General features: G+C 46.7%; 1 protein-coding gene and 1 long non-coding RNA gene across 2 annotated transcripts in view; both read left to right on the top strand.

The window, feature by feature from the left end:
* Positions 1–15846, top strand: part of LOC308464395 — a 130261-nt gene that overhangs the window by 38940 nt on the left and 75475 nt on the right. The gene's annotated exons all lie outside the window — the stretch shown is intronic.
* On the top strand, positions 3047–15651 carry LOC308464265 (NXPE family member 2-like). Its single transcript, XM_080983467.1, has 7 exons — positions 3047–3293; positions 4446–5224; positions 6855–6916; positions 7556–7777; positions 8539–8952; positions 13313–13531; positions 15063–15651. The coding sequence occupies exons 1-7, from the start codon at positions 3192–3194 to the stop codon at positions 15596–15598; spliced, it is 2334 nt and encodes a 777-aa protein (XP_080839593.1). The 5' UTR covers positions 3047–3191; the 3' UTR covers positions 15599–15651.

Genomic DNA, 15846 nt, shown 5'->3' with positions numbered 1-15846 from the left:
CTGAGAAGACAATGGTCCATGTATGCATAGTCTGTCACCTGGCATCGCCAGGAGGAAGGACTTGGCAGAGCGATTTGACAGGATTAGGGTCTTGACACCTTGCTTGAGGGATTATGGAGGGCAGGGGAGGTGTCATGGAGTCCTAGAGAAATTGAGCAAATTGGCAAGTTGATTTTCTATGAATTTTATAGATTTTAGTCCCTTTTGACATTGGCAATTGGAAATAAATGGATATATTGTAGCGAAGAAGGTGAAGAAGAAGACATGCCCCCCCCTTCTGTATCAGGCTTAAGACATGAGTAGCACCATTTTGCCATAAAGAACAGAGAGTTGATTTTTGCCAGAAGATGAACTGCAGCTACATGGAGGAAGTGCTGCATGTGATGAATACAGGGCAGAATGGAAAACAATGCTTTCTTACTTCCATAGTATGGAGAGAGAGAGAGAGAGCACTGAGAATAATAGAACTGTATACTTGGATACACCACGGGTCATCTAGTCCAACCCCCTGCAATGCAGGAATCCCAGCTAAAGAATCCCTTGCAGATGGCCATCCAACCTCTGCATGGAAACCTCCAATAAAGGAAAGTCCACCACCTTCCGAGGGAGTCCGTTCCATTGCTCTTAGCATCAGAAAGGTCTTCCTCATGTTTAGTCACAGTCTCTTTTCTTGCAATTTGAATCAATTGGTTCTGGTCCTATCCTCTGGAACAGAAGAGAACAAGCTTGCTCCATCTTCCATGTGACAACCCTTCAGGTCATTGAAGATGGCCATCATATCACCTCTTGGTCTTCTCCAGGCTAAGCAGACCTAGCTCTCTCAACCATCTCTTGTATGGCATGGTTTCCAGGACTTTTGTCATCTTGGTTTCCTTCTTCTGCACCAGTTTGTCAATACAGTGGTACCTCTGGTTGTGAACGGGATCTGTTCTGGAGGTCCAGCCATATCCCAAGGAATTCGCAACCGGAGGACCACTTCTGAGCCTTCTGTTTGTTTAATAAGACTTCTCCTGTTTGTTTGATCGACTCCTGTCTGAGGCACGAAGTCTTCCCTCATGCAGGTCCCCCACACGAAAGCCCGTGGTAAATTGTAAAACTGTGCAATGGGCATACAGTGAGTTGTGTGTGCTATATTTAATTGGGGGGGGGCAGTTAGTGGGGTGAGTCCACCACACTATTAATTGGTGGTAAGCGGTGGATACACTACAGATACTTTTAATAAAAGATTAATTAAAGCCATTTTAAAAATCTACACACATTTGAAAAGCATTAGGAACAGTATAGACACACGTAAAACAGCCACATACCCTCTCAGTTAATAGTTTTCAGGGATGTCAGGGACAGTATATTTCTGTCATCAAATTCCTTAGTGAATAGGAATGTTTCTAAGTCGATCCAGAAAGTTAATTATAAGGGAGACAGACACATCTCACTGGTCGGGGACAGAGGGTGGCGCTTGGGGGGGAATTGTCATCGCGCCACTCCTTGGTGTGTGGAGTGCCTCAGGGTGCGATACTCTCCCCGATGCTTTTTAACATCTTTATGCGCCCCCTCGCCCAGCTTGTCCGGAGTTTTGGGCTGGGTTGCCATCAGTATGCCAATGACACCCAACTCTATCTGTTGATGGATGGCCATCCTGACTCGGCCCCAGACACACTGACCAGATGTTTGGAAGCTGTGGCTGGATGGTTACGTGGAAGCCGGTTGAAGTTAAATCCTTCGAAGACAGAGGTCCTCTGGCTGGGACGGGACGATATGGGATTGGGGGGGGGCAACTCCCATCTCTTGCGGGGGTGCAATTAGTGCCAGCACCATCCGTTAAGAGTTTGGGTGTAATCTTCGATACCTCCCTCTCCATGGAGGCCCAGATTACAGCTATAACAAAGGCGGCATTTTTTCATCTCCGCCAAGCTAAGCAGTTGGCCCCTTATCTCTCTCGCCCTGACCTAGCCACTGTGATCCACGCGACGGTCACCTCCAGACTGGATTATTGTAACTCGCTCTACGTGGGGCTGCCCTTGAGACTGACCCAGAAACTCCAGCAGGTGCAGAATGCCGCGGCGAGACTCCTTATGGGGTCTTCGCTGCGAGATCACATTCATCCGGTACTATACCAGCTGCACTGGCTCCCGGTGGAGTACAGGATCAGGTTTAAGGTGCTGGTTTTAACCTTTAAAGCCCTATACGGCCTAGGACCCTCGTACCTACGGGACCGCCTCTCCTGGTATGCCCCACAGAGGAACCTACGGTCTGCAAATAAAAACATCCTGAAGGTCCCAGGCCTCAGAGAGGTTAGGCTGGCCTCAACTAGAGCCAGGGCTTTCTCGGCTGCGGATCCAATCTGGTGGAACGCTCTGTCACAGGAGACTAGGGCCCTGCGGGACCTGACATCTTTCCGCAGGGCCTGCAAGACAGAGTTGTTCCGCCAGGCCTTTGGTCAGGGCCCAGCCTGACTCCCTCCTCTGGCAACCTGCACAGAACTTTGCTTAACGGTTGCCATTAATTTGATTTTAATTAATTTTTATAATGAAATGTTTTAGAATGTTGGATCATTTGACTGTTTGATTATTTGATTGTTGTTAGCCGCCCTGAGCCTGGCTTTGGCTGGGGAGGGCGGGATATAAATAAAATTTATTATTATTATTATTATTATTATTATTATTATTATTATTATTAAGGAGGTAAAGGTAAAGGGACCCCTGACCATTAGGTCCAGTCATGACTGTCTCTGGGGTTGCGGCACTCATCTCGCTTTACTGGCCGAAGGAGCCGGTGTACAGCTTCTGGGTCATGTGGCCAGCATGACAAACCTGCTTCTGGCGAACCAGAGCAGTGCATGGAGACGTCATTTACCTTCCTGCCGGAGCGGTACCTATTTATCTACTTGTACTTTGACGTGCTTTTGAACTGCATCCCATAAACAAGGAGCCACCACCAAGAAATCCTAGGTCAGCATCATATCTCCCACATGCAATAAGAGCTTTGCTCCTAAAAGGAAGTACACGCTTCCTGGGCTTAGGACAGCTTGTGGAAGCATTCCCTTGAAACTGTTTCACTTGGCAGCTTCACCCACACGGCTTGCTTTGCTTACGTAGTCACCCTGCTCTCCCCACAACTATATGCAAAGAGGATTTCACGAGATCTGAGGCACTTTAGTGAGTGTGTTCTCCATTTCCCTGCAGGCAATCGTCATGACATTCTTCATCACTATCAACAGGAAAGGATTCCTTCTGACATTGGGCTTGGCAGGCTTCCTCATCCTGAGCTATACTCTGTACAGGAGGGTGTTCAAGGTAAGAGGGGGGTGGGCATAAGTTGCAGACAGAGCATTTTCTCTGTGTGAAAGAAATCCTATGTTCATAACAACAACAACAACTTTATTATTTGTACCCCACCCATTTGACTGCGTTGCCCCAGCCACTCTGGGCAGCTTCCAACATATATAAGAACATAACAAAACATTAAAAACTTCCCTTTACGGGGCTGCCTTCAAATGCCTTGTAAAGGTTGTATAGTTATCTCCTTGACATCTGATGGGAGGGTATTCCACAGGGAGAGCACCACTGCTGAGAAGGCCCTCTTCCTGGTTCCCTGTAACTTCACTTCTCACAGTGAGGGAACTGCCAGGAGGCCCTCAGAGCTGGACCTCAGTGTCCAGGCTGAATGGTGGGGGTGGAGACACTCCTTCAGGTATACTAGGCCGAGGCCATTTAGGGCTTTAAAGGTCAGCACCAACACTTTGAATTATGCTTGGAAATGTACTGGGAGCCAATGTAGGTCTTTCAGGACCAGTGTTATATGGTCTCGGCGGCTACTTCCAATCACCAGTCTAGCTGCCGCATTCTGGATTTGTTGCAGTTTCTGAGTCGCCTTCAAAGGTAGCCCCACATAGAGCGCATTGCAGTAGTCCAAGCGGGAGATAACCAGAACATGCACCACTCTGGTGAGACAGTCCATGGGAAGGTAGGGTCTCAGTCTGCGTACCAGGTGGAGCTGGTAGATAGCTGCCCTGGACACAGAACTGACTTGTGCCTCCATGGACAGCTGTGAGTCCAAAATGGCTCCCAGGCTGCACCTGGTCATTCAGGGGCACAATTACCCCATTCAGGACCAGGGAGTCACCTGTTCAGCCCCCAACCTCACAAGCGGCAGAGCTGCTGGTCGGAGGGAAGGGGAGATGGACCAAGGGTCTTATTTGGAATCTGACATCTTTGTATGAAGGGCACTTTGTTCCTAGATACCCCAGCTCATATATGCCCAGTTGATATTACAGAAGACTCAGTGTCTGTGAAGTTTTCAAGAACTAACTCTCTCTCTCTCTCTCTCTCTCTCTCTCTCTCTGTGTGTGTGTGTGTGAGAGAGAGAGAGAGAGAGAGAGAGAGAGAGACTCAGCAGTTCTGAATTCTGTTTCCTTATCATTTGCCTTCTCTTGTTTCTCTTTCAAGATCACTCTCTTTGGAGATCACATGCAGGAACCGGGGGATTTTCTAGGTGCTTTGGAAACAAATGAAGACTTTTGCCTTAGATTCACGGGGAATAGGATTTGTCAGACAGAGAATGCAGCCCAGTGCAGGACTAGGGTGCAGCGGTGGAAAAAAGAGCAGGAGGTAAAGGAAATCCTTACGAAACTGGACCAGATAATGCCCAGCATCAGTTTCACAGATATAATGACCACCACAAGTGCCAGGAATAGCAAGGCCACCATATTAAACCAAAAGGGTTCTTATTGCATTGGAGATTCCTTGATAGTTCGACTGGATTTGTACAACCACTTGGGGAAGAGAAAGGAATACGGAGGAGATTTCTTACGAGCGAGGATCTACTCTTCAAGTCTTAGGGCTGGAGCTTCTGGGCGCATCACAGACTATAAGAATGGGACATACCTGGTCAATTTCACTTTATTTTGGGAGGGCGATGTCAGAGTGTCCATCTTGCTCATCCACCCCAGCGAAGGAGTTTCTGCACTGTGGGCTGCGAGGAAGAAAGGCTACGACAAAATAGCTTTTACAGGCACATTTTTAAATGGAACATCACGCGTCTGCACCAAATGTGGTTTTGTCATAGAGAGAAACGCAGAACTGTGCGAGTATCTGGATGAACGAGACCAAGAAGCCTTCTACTGCGTAAAACCAAAGAATGTGCCCTGTGAAGCATTTGTTCTCCTGACGACTGACAACAAGCCCATCACCTACCTCACATCCTTGGAGAAGAGCCTTTTTAGGAGGTGTTTGCAATTCCATATCAGACCTATAGCTTAGACAGCAGTGCATGGTTGTGAGTGTGGGAAGATTTATTAAAACTCATTTGGGCAGCTGAATATAAATATTGGTGGGAAAGGGGCAGGTGGGTCCCTTTTGTGAGGACCTTGGAGCGGTCTGGGGATCACAGAGGTAGAAGTCCAAACAAAACTGGGAGAGAAACCTTGAAGCTTTATCACAGCTCAGTACATGAGTCATCTGCACCATTAACTTCTCTCTCTTTGGGTTAAAGCAGAGGGAACTCAGTGGCCCTCCAAATGTTGTTGGACTCCAACTCCCATCAGTCCCAGCTGCCATGACCAATGGGATGATGGGAATTGGAGCCCACCAACATCTGGAGAGCTACAGTTTCTCTTCCCCACACCTGGGTTAAAAGGTAAAGGTAAAGGACCCCTGACAGTTAAGTCCAGTCGCAGACGACTTTGGGGTTGCGGCGCTCATCTCGCTTTACTGGCTGTGAGCCGGCGTTTGTCCGCAGACAGTTTTTCCAGGTTATGTGGCCAGCATGACTAAGCCACTTCTGGTGCAACCACAGCAGCGCACGGAAACGCCATTTACCTTCCCGCCAGAGTGGTACCTATTTCTCTACTTGCACTTTTCTTTTTCTTTTTTTGGCATGCTTTCAAACTGCTAGATTGGCAGGAGCTGGGACCGAGCAACGGGAGCTCACCCCGTCGCGGGGATTCGAACCGCAGACCTTCTGATCGACAAGCCCAAGAGGCTCAGTGGTTTAGATCACAGCGCCCCCGCGTCCTTTCACGCCTGAGTTAGAGACCCTCAAATATAGCGTGGAACAGAACCATTTCCAGAAAAGAAGCTACACAGTATTTGGGATCTGCCAGGGCCAATCTGGCTTTCAGCGATTGCAAAATGCTACAAGTTTGCCAAGGAGTCCTTTGGCTGTTTCAAACCCCCTTCCCCATAAATTTGCTTGCAATTATTTCATTCTTATGCAAGTGCCCCTGCCAGATTTCCTGCAGCAGTCTTCTCCGGAAGATGGTTTTGTTTCTCATACCTAGCAATAGGTACCCAGTGCTGACCCAAGATGCTTTGCTGTCTGATGTATAAGACAAGGCCACCCCTCTCCCTCCATAACCTGCAGAAGCCAACCGGACTCGCCCTTGAATGGTGGCAATGGGACAGAGTCCTCCATCATACCCAAGGACACTTTTTGCCAGCATGATCCCAACACATGCGTGACGCACGTGTAAGGTAAAGGTAAAGGGACCCCTGACCATTAGGTCCAGTCGTGGCCGACTCTGGGGTTGCAGCGCTCATCTTGCTTTATTGGCTGAGGGAGCCGGCATACAGCTTCCGGGTCATGTGGCCAGCATGACTAAGCCGCTTCTGGCAAACCAGATCAGTGCACGGAAACACCGTTTACCTTCCTGCAGGAGCAGGGACCGAGCAACGGGAGCTCACTCTGTCGTGGGGATTCGAACTGCCAACCTTCTGATCGGCAAGTCCTAGGCTCTGTGGTTTAACCCACAACGCCACCTGCGTCCCTGTGACGCACGTGTAGAGAAGGTCAAATAGAGGCAAAGAAGCATTCTTATTTCCTATGCACTCATTTGCCATTCTCTTCTGTCTTTGAAGGGACAACATTGGGATCGAGATACCACAAAGTTTTGGGGAGATTCGTGTCCTATCCTGTAACAGTAAGTTGTCTTTTTAACCAACACGGGTTTCTTTGATGAATGGTGCATGGCTTAGCACCAGTTGTAGTGACACTGTGCCACCAGATCTGATGTAAACTCTCCCCATTCCTCAGAACTATTTCTTTCAAGCATGCTAAACACTTTTGGAGAGATTGCCGCTCAGTGGCAGAACATCGGCTTTGCATGCAGAAGGTCCCAGGTTCAAATTGTGCTTCCTGTCCAGATAGAACCAGGGAAAACTCCCATATGAAATTCTGGAACACTGCTACCAGCTAGTGTAGGCAATAAGGACATAGATGGATCAATAGTCTGACTTAGAAGACTCTGGGCTGTATTTAGTGCTAGTATTACTCAGAGTAGACCCATTGAAGTCCTATCTGCTGTGCATCTAAAAAGAACAAGGCTTTGGAGGAAGAGGGAAATCCACAGGAGTCCCTAATCTAAGCAGTATCTCAGATCTCAGTCTCTCACATAATTCTTCAATGATATTGAAGGGTCCTGTCCTTTTGAACTCAAAGTGCCAGGGGCACACCATATTCCAAAGATGCTTACCGTAAATCCCACACAAGGAAACTGAAGCTCCAGAAACCCAGCTCTTTCCATGTTCACCACCAAATATCCCTCATCTGTTTCTGTTAGGAAGTACGACGATGATGGCAAGAGACAAATGCACGATCGGGATGAACTTGCCCGTTCCCAGCGGCTATGCCTTGCAGGAGGTTTGGCACCCACAGTTTTGCTCCGTATCTGATTTTAGCACTCTGGATCGAATCCAGGAATGCCTGAAGAAGAAGAAGATTTATCTCATGGGGGATTCAACGTTAAGGCAATGGATCTATTACCTTACTGAAAAGGTGGCAAGTACGTTCTCCTGGTATGCGGGTTGCCTTCAGATTTGCTCTGAGCACCCTTCGCTTTTGGCTTCAGCTTCGCATCCCATTCCCATTCGTATACATATTGGTTGCAGTTGATGATTTACTGCATGTAATTAATGGACAGCACAGTTAATTAGTGCATGATAATGCCACGGTTGCAGGTTTATCCCTGTATGGGACAACTGCATTTTCCTGCACTGCAGAGGGTTGGACTAGAATTCAGGCATGGCCAAACTTGGCCCTCCAGCTGTTTTGGGACTACAATTCTCATCATCCCTGACCACTAGGTCCTGTTAGCTAAGGATGATGGGAGTTGTAGTCCCAAAACAGCCGGAGGGTCAAGTTTGGCCATGTCTGGCCTAGATGATCCTCAGGGTCCCTTCCAACTCTACGATTCTATGAAGTTGTGGCCAACTTTTAAACCCAGCTATTGCTATCTGCCTCTTCCTTGCTAGCCACAAGGGTAGGGTAGACTCCCTCCCCGTGGACTTGATCTGCAGAGTCCAGAGCCCACATGCTCTTTCTCTGATACACATTAAACACAAACTTAGCTACAATGAATGAAGAAGAATAAAAGTGCGCTCCCCATTGAGGACCCAAAACTGCCATTAAAAGTTGGGTCCACATCAATGCTACCAACTGACACCACTTTTCAAATAGTAGGATGCCTGATTCCCTTTTTTAGGTACAAGAGCTGGTTGGCCCCCTTTCCCCCTTTCAAACTCTCTTCCTTTTATTGTTTGCTAGCATTGAAGCTCTTTGATCGCCACAGTGCTGGGCCATTCAAAACGCACATAGCTTTGGATCTGGAGAGGAGCACATTCATTCAGTGGAAAAGACACGGGAACCCTTTTGTCTCTAGGAAACTTTTCTCTGTAAAGGACGGCAATTACATCACCAATGAAATTGACAGGCTGGCTGGGGACAAAGACACGGTCATTGCCATCACTCTGGGCCAGCACTTCCGCCCTTTCCCTATGGATCTTTTTGTGAGGAGGCTGCTTAACATCCGCCGAGCCATCCACCGCCTACTTCTGAGAAGCCCAGAAACAAGAGTCATCATCAGGACAGAGAACACCCGGGAGATGGACACAGACATGGAGCGGTTGGGTGATGTCAATGGCTACCCCCAAAACCTTGCCGTAATGGACATCTTCCAAGGTCTGAATGTTGGTTTCATAGATGCCTGGGACATGAACATTGCTTACGCCATTTATGACGTCCATCCACCTGACCATGTGATCTGGAACCAAATCATTATGTTTTTAACATACATCTGTTAGTTTAGGGAAGAGAGGGTTGGAGACAGACAGTACAAAGTTCCAGTCTATCAGGAAACTTAATGAAGATGGATGAGGGCAGTCACACTGATTTATTTCCCTAAGTCCTCTTGACATTTGATCACTTGGAGAGCGAATATCAGTTCAGGTCTGGGTGTGGAGAAGTCCGTCAAACTTACTAAGCACTTAGGTCCAAGGATGGGTTGGTACCCCAAATATCCTCTGTCTACCCCTACCCACAACAACAAAAATCCTACAATGTTCACAGATTCATCCCATGTATGGAACTGAAATCAATCCAGTGAATGCAACTGCTATTTGCTCTTGCTTCCAGTCCACAAATGATACAAAATTTGATGAGAAAGTAAAGCTGGTTTTGTCTGCTTCTGAGCAACTGACCATTGGCCTTGCTAGATGGGACTAATGGAAGTTGCAGTGCAGCAACATCTGCTAAGGCACTAGGTTTGAGGAAAGCTGCATGGAGCAGGGGTGCCAACTCACCCTCAGGATTGTGGGTGCCCGCCAATGCAACGTGGTCGTGTCACATCACACACATGCCTGCACATAGTGTGTGTGACGTCACACGCACCATGTGCAGGTGTGTCTTTGTGTGTGATGTTGCATGCCTGCATTTCAGTGGCAGCAGCTTCCCTCTGAAAAAGGTGCTTCACTGGCTGGCTGCAGAGGACAGAGCTGAACTACTCCTCTCTCAGAGGCAGCACAGCTGCCGCCTGCCAGCTTTTCTCACTGACTTTGTGTGTACCCAGCACCCACAATTACCGTATTTTTCGCTCTATAACACGCACCCGACCATAACACGCACGTAGTTTTTAGAGAAGGAAAATCCGTAGGCATGCCACCCGTAGGCATTCCCTCCATAACACGCACAGACATTTCCCCTTACTTTCTAGGAGGAAAAAAGTGAGTGTTATGGTGCAAAAAATACAGCATATTTTTGTGGGTGCCCAAACACCCATGGCCCCCTGGAGTTGGCTCCTATGGCCTGGAGTCAAAGAGAAGTTTTTAACTTGCAGCAGGTGCATAACTCACTGAGAAAGCACCTGTTAACCCATAACATGCTTAGCTCCACAGAACAATTGCCCTATAAATATTTTTCCAAAATGCTGTGAACTTGCCTTGCTATAATAAAATAAAATAATAATAATAATAATAATAATAATAATAATAATTTATTTCTACCCTGCCCATCTGGCTGCTTCCACTCTGGGCGGCTTCCAACAAAGATTAAAAATACATTAAAATGTCACACATTAAAAACTTCCCTAAACTAAGGTTACCAGATTTTTTTTCCCAATGAATCCGGGGACACTTTTCAACTTCAATTGATTTTGTATGGGGACTGATTTGTAAATCCAGGGACTGTCCCTGGGAAAGGGGGCATCTGGTAACCTTACCCTAAACAGGGCTGCCTTCAGATGTCTTCTAAATGTCAGGTAGTTGTTTATTTACTTAACATCTGATGGGAGGGCATTCCACAGGGCGGGCGCCACTACTGAGAAGGCCCTCTGCCTGGTTCACTGTAACCTCACTTTTTGCAGTGAGGGAACTGCAAGAAGGCTCTCGGAGCTGGACCTCAGTGTCCGGGCAGAATGATTGGGGTGGAGATGCTCCTTCAGGTATACTGCGCTGAGGCCACTTAGGGCTTTAAAGGTCAGCACCAACACTTTGAATTGTGCTTGGAAACATACTGGGAGCCAATGTAGGTCTTTCAGGACCGGTGTTACATGGTCTTGTATGTTATACAAACATAGCCTTGTGACAGCATTGCATCTCTCAGATTTGACACCCTCCATTTCAACTGTGCAAGAGATCCTCTCCCTCCCCACCCCACACAGATGGGCAAGCATTGCCCCTTCCAAAATCTGGATAGTGGGCAATTGCTGCAAGAAGGAGACCATTTCATGTTTATCAAAGGAGCACCTTTCACTTTCAGTGTTCTTTCTCTGTGGTTCGTCTCCACCTCCTTCACTTTCACTAGCATTTCACCAATTAGTTGTGGCATCACATGTGATCACACAAATACTGCTGTTGGACCCCTGAAAACAAAATTTGATGGGATGCTGCAGCCAATCACATAAGGCAGGATAGAGAGGAAGAAGGAGGGGAAATGAAGTCAGTGAAAAATGGTGCTAGCAAAGGATGCTAATCATCTTGTGCAGCTGCACTATAAGGTGCCAATTTCTAGGCAGATATCAAAATGTGAGATTCCCTGGCATTGCCCAAGCTGGTAGCAGAAGTGAATTCACTTCTAAAGTTAGATGTTTTAGAGCTGAAGGCTCCTTGGAATTCCAAAGTTGGGGATGGTGGTGGAAAATATGCAGAGGTCTTCATTTTGGAATTTACTTTCACAGTCTGCATCTGTACTAGAATTGTTTTTGGATGTTTTAACTGTTAAGTCACTTGGGCTCCCTTGGGAGGAAAAATGGGATATAAATTTAAAAGAATTATAATACTGCAGAGCTGAGCCCTGCCATTGGAAAGCAAGAGTGCTCCTGAGTCAACTGTCAGATCTTTAAATAAAAAAACAACCCAATGGTTGAATGTTAGAATTGTGAAATGTTTTGGAATTGTATTGCAAGACAAGGTTGTGCTGAGTATAGACAGCTGTTGGAATTAAACAGAGCGAGTAAAACTGCAAAGAAATTTCTGTTGCTCAAGGAAATAAAAACAAGGGATAAGTGAACTGAAGTCTTTTTCTTTTTTCCTTTAGTACCAAATAAATGATGCTTTCACACAGGCTTACCTGGTTCCTATAAAAATCCATAGAGGGAAATGTTCAGCTGGATCTACACAGACCTGTTTAGCATTATTAGAACAATATTAGATACTTTGTTCTAAAACATCACAGGGCATTCTTGTAAATTAAAGTGTTTTTTACCCTTTTTGTTGTTGAAAATGCTGTCTCACTACTGCTGATTGCTCTGCAAAGCCCTTTGTGTCTCATTTTAATATTGCATTGTGAACGTTAAAAGAAGTCATGTGTCCATATGCGTTATCAAAACCATTCCTTAAAGCTAAAAATTGTGTGTAGATCTGCCCTCAGAAACATGTGTCAAAGGAAAGGAAATAAGGGTTGTTAAGCAGAAGCTGAGCACTCTGCCCTTCTACATCTCTGCAGGAAGCCAAGGTCTGCAGGGCTTAGACACCCACGCCCATCCACAAACTTCTCTTGCACAGGTAGTTTTACAAGTTATGAGCTGCAGAAAGGCCCAGGCCCAATTCCCGGCATCTCCAGGTAGAGCTGGGAGACAGTCCTTGCCTGGAACCCAGGAGAGCTGCTGCCAGTCAGTGTATACAATACTGAGCTAGAATGACCAAGGCCTGACTCAGTAGAAGACATCTTCCTATGTTGCAGCAGGCTCCCCCTGTTGATTGGCTTTAGAAATAACAATTTGGGGAAGTTTTCTTTTTCCATAGATTGTGGTACAGTGGTACCTCGGGTTACATATGCTTCATGTTACATACGCTTCAGGTTACAGACTCCGCTAACCCAGAAATAGTGCTTCAGGTTAAGAACCTTGCTTCAGGGTGAGAATAGAAATCGTGCTCCGGCAGTGCAGCAGCAGGAGGAGGCCCCATTAGCTAAAGTGGTGCTTCAGGTTAAGAACAGTTTCAGGTTAAGAATGGACCTCCAGAACGAATTAAGTACTTAACCTGAGGTACCACTGTATGTGGTTTTGATCAAAACCAGGAAGAGCAGCCGGTTGATGCTGTTTGCATATACAATTTGCATGCAACAGCAGAAGCTAGCTTTCGTTAAATGAATAATTGCTTGAAGCACACCTTTAGCTGAAAGGTATTCAGACTTGGCTGAGCACAAGAAAGCTTATGTTTATCAAGGGAAGTACATTCTGGATAGGAAAGAGTTCTCTAGTCCTAGCTAACTAATGAGTTGGAGAAACAAAGGAGCCACGCTTGCCCCTTTGTTCTCAGAAGATAGATCCAAGATTACCTCTCATCTCAAGGTCCAGAGCAAGTGTGAGCAGAGAGGAGGAGGGAATTGAGAACAGGATGCCACCTGAGATGTATCGGCCTAAACTTCAAAGGATGGAGAGAAGTCAGCATAGAGATAAAAGTACAGGGATGCTCTGAGAGTCTGGAGGTCTCTTTCTCTGTCCATCTAAACCCCGTGGAAACCCCCCTCAGTAAGTTGAGTGCACCAAAACCTTCCAACAGATGCAACCGTCCACTTAGCTGTTTTTGTTATCATTGTTTACCAGGGAGCAAGATGGCGCCAAGCCAGAAGTGCACGGTCAGGATGAGCTCCGCATTCCCCATTGGCTTTGTGTGGAAGGACCAGTGGCACCCCGTCTTTTGCAGAACGTCCAGCATGGGGACTGCGGATGAGATTAACACTTGCTTGGGAAAAAAGCGGGTTTATTTCATGGGAGACTCAACAGTGCGGCAATGGCTAGAACATCTGGAAAACACTGTGGACAGTAGGTTCCCTGAAAATCTGGCAGAGCACCCACCACCATTTGCTCACAGACTCGATGTTGCTGCCTCCTGTTACTCCGGATCCTTCCCAGGAACAGCTCCTGCCAGCAGGCAGATGCTGTCTCTCACAAATATTGGTTTTCCGTTCTCCATTTTTATTTATTGCATTTATATCCCACCATTTTCCTCCAAGGAGCTTGAGGCATGCAGAGTTCTTCCCCTAAATTAATCCCCCACAACAACCCTGTGAGGTAGTGAATGGCCTAACGTCACCTAGGGAGCTTCAGGATTTGAACCCTGGTCTCCCAGCTCCTAATCCGACACTCTAACCCAGGCTTCCTCAACCTCGGCCCTCCAGATGTTTTGAGACTACAATTCCCATCATCCCTGACCACTGGTCCTGCCAGCTAGGGATCATGGGAGTTGTAGGCCAAAAACATCTGGAGGGCCAAGGTTGAGAAAGCCTGCACCAGTAAAGTACCACTGGCTCTTTGAGGAAAGCGGTTCTACAGATTTGGGGCTGCTGCTTTGTGATTGCTTGTCAGAGTTGGTTCATGCCTGGAAAGAACAATGCCCAGACTTGGAGTCAATGGGACCTAGGCAGGGAAGAGTTCCCCAGCTAATGAGAAATCCAGGTTGGAAGCAAATATAGGCTTAGATAATCCTTATAACCTTACAGTGGGGACAAATTAACACTTAACAGATTTTCCAAGGCGGTTCAAGCCTCTGTGGAATTGAATGGTAGTTCTCGAAGGCCCAGTACCCCCATTTTTGGAATACTGAGGGTAATGATGCAAGGGTGCCCTGGAATCACCCATCATGCAAGAGCCAAGTGAGTCATTTGGGGGCAAGACTAGTGACAACACATTTTGGAATTATGCTCAATTTAAGGACTTCAGGTGAGATTTAACATGTGCACCAAAGGAAAGCAATTATGTCTTATGGAAAATCTCACACAGATGGCGAGTAGTTCGTTCCTCACTAGGCGAAAAGGCAGCAAAAATTTGTGGGGAACCTTAGCCCCTTTAGATGTTGCTGAACTGTAATTCCCATCACCCCCAGAAGACTCAGTCAATAGCCAGGAATGATGGAAGTTGTAGTTCAAAAACTTCTGGAGGATTGAATGTTTCTCACACCCAACTTAACAAGGCAGACTAGGCAGTTAGTGGGCTTTGTGGTAGTCGAGATACTTTCCATGATGCCTTCAGCTCACTAACCACAGCCATCTACCTCAAGCATCCACCTGCTGTTAATCTGGGGGTGGCTACTCTGTGGCCTTCCAGATGTTAGACTACAATTCCCATCATCCTTGGCTACTGCCCATACTGAATAGGGCTTCTGGGAGTTGAAATTCCAGCATTAATCCTTACAGATCACGGCTGCTATTTTTTCATTATCAAAAGTGTCTTGGCACATGAGAACAGGTCTCCATGACAAAATGGCACCCACTCACCTGCGGTAATCGGTTGTGCAAATGGCTTTATCTCCCTAGCATCAACTTGCACTGATCCTATGTCTTTATTTTGTTGCTAGCCCTAAAACCTTTTGACACCTATGGGACTGGGAAGCTCCGGAATCTGCTTTCTATAGACACGGCCAAGAACATCCAAGTCCAATGGAAAAAACATGGCCACCCCATCGTTACAGTCCACGAATATACCACGAAAGACCACAGCTATGTCGCTCGAGAGATTGACAACGTGGCAGGCGACGGAGACACGGTGGTTGTCATCTCCTTGGGCCAGCACTTCCGTCCCTTCCCCATCAAGCTCTTCATTCAAAGGATGATCAACATCCGGGGAGCCATCCTGCGCCTTCTCCTGAGGAGCCCAGATACAAAAGTCATCATCAAAGCAGAGAACACCCGGGAGATAGACATCGACCAGGAGAGATTTGGTGACTTCCATGGCTATGCCCAATACCTTGCACTAAGGGACATTTTTCGGGATCTAAAAGTGGGTTTTGTCGACGCCTGGGACATGACGGTTGCCTACGGCACAAGCAGTGTCCACCCAGCAGATCATGTGGTTGTGAATCAAATTAATATGCTTTTAACTTACATCTGTTAAAAGTTACATCTGTAAAACATCAACAATTAAAAACTTCCCTTCTAAAAATCAAATAGATGCTTATCTGTTTGACTTCTGATGGGTGGGTACCACTACAGAGGTGTATAGATGCATCATATTGAAGTCTTGGGCATGGCTAAAAATTGTCTCCTTGGATTCTGACCTAAGTGCCTATACCAGATGCCTACACCAAGGTGCCTGCAAACTTTTAAGCCTGAAATCATCAAGCTGGAAAGACAAGCGATATG

The sequence above is a fragment of the Podarcis pityusensis genome, assembly GCF_964106645.2.
Source record: "Podarcis pityusensis genome assembly, chromosome: 15".
In the NCBI taxonomy this organism is placed as follows: Eukaryota; Metazoa; Chordata; class Lepidosauria; order Squamata; family Lacertidae; genus Podarcis; species Podarcis pityusensis.
Note: the sequence above shows the minus strand (reverse complement) of the source record. Positions and strands in the feature narration are given on the sequence as shown.

Coding starts and splice junctions, on each gene's coding strand:
- LOC308464265 (XM_080983467.1), top strand. CDS start 3,192: ATGACATTCTTCATCACTATCAACAGGAAAGGATTCCTTCTGACATTG. Junction 6,917..7,555: donor TCGTGTCCTATCCTGTAACA/GTAAGTTGTCTT, acceptor TGTTTCTGTTAG/GAAGTACGACGATGATGGCA. Junction 7,778..8,538: donor CCTTACTGAAAAGGTGGCAA/GTACGTTCTCCT, acceptor ATTGTTTGCTAG/CATTGAAGCTCTTTGATCGC.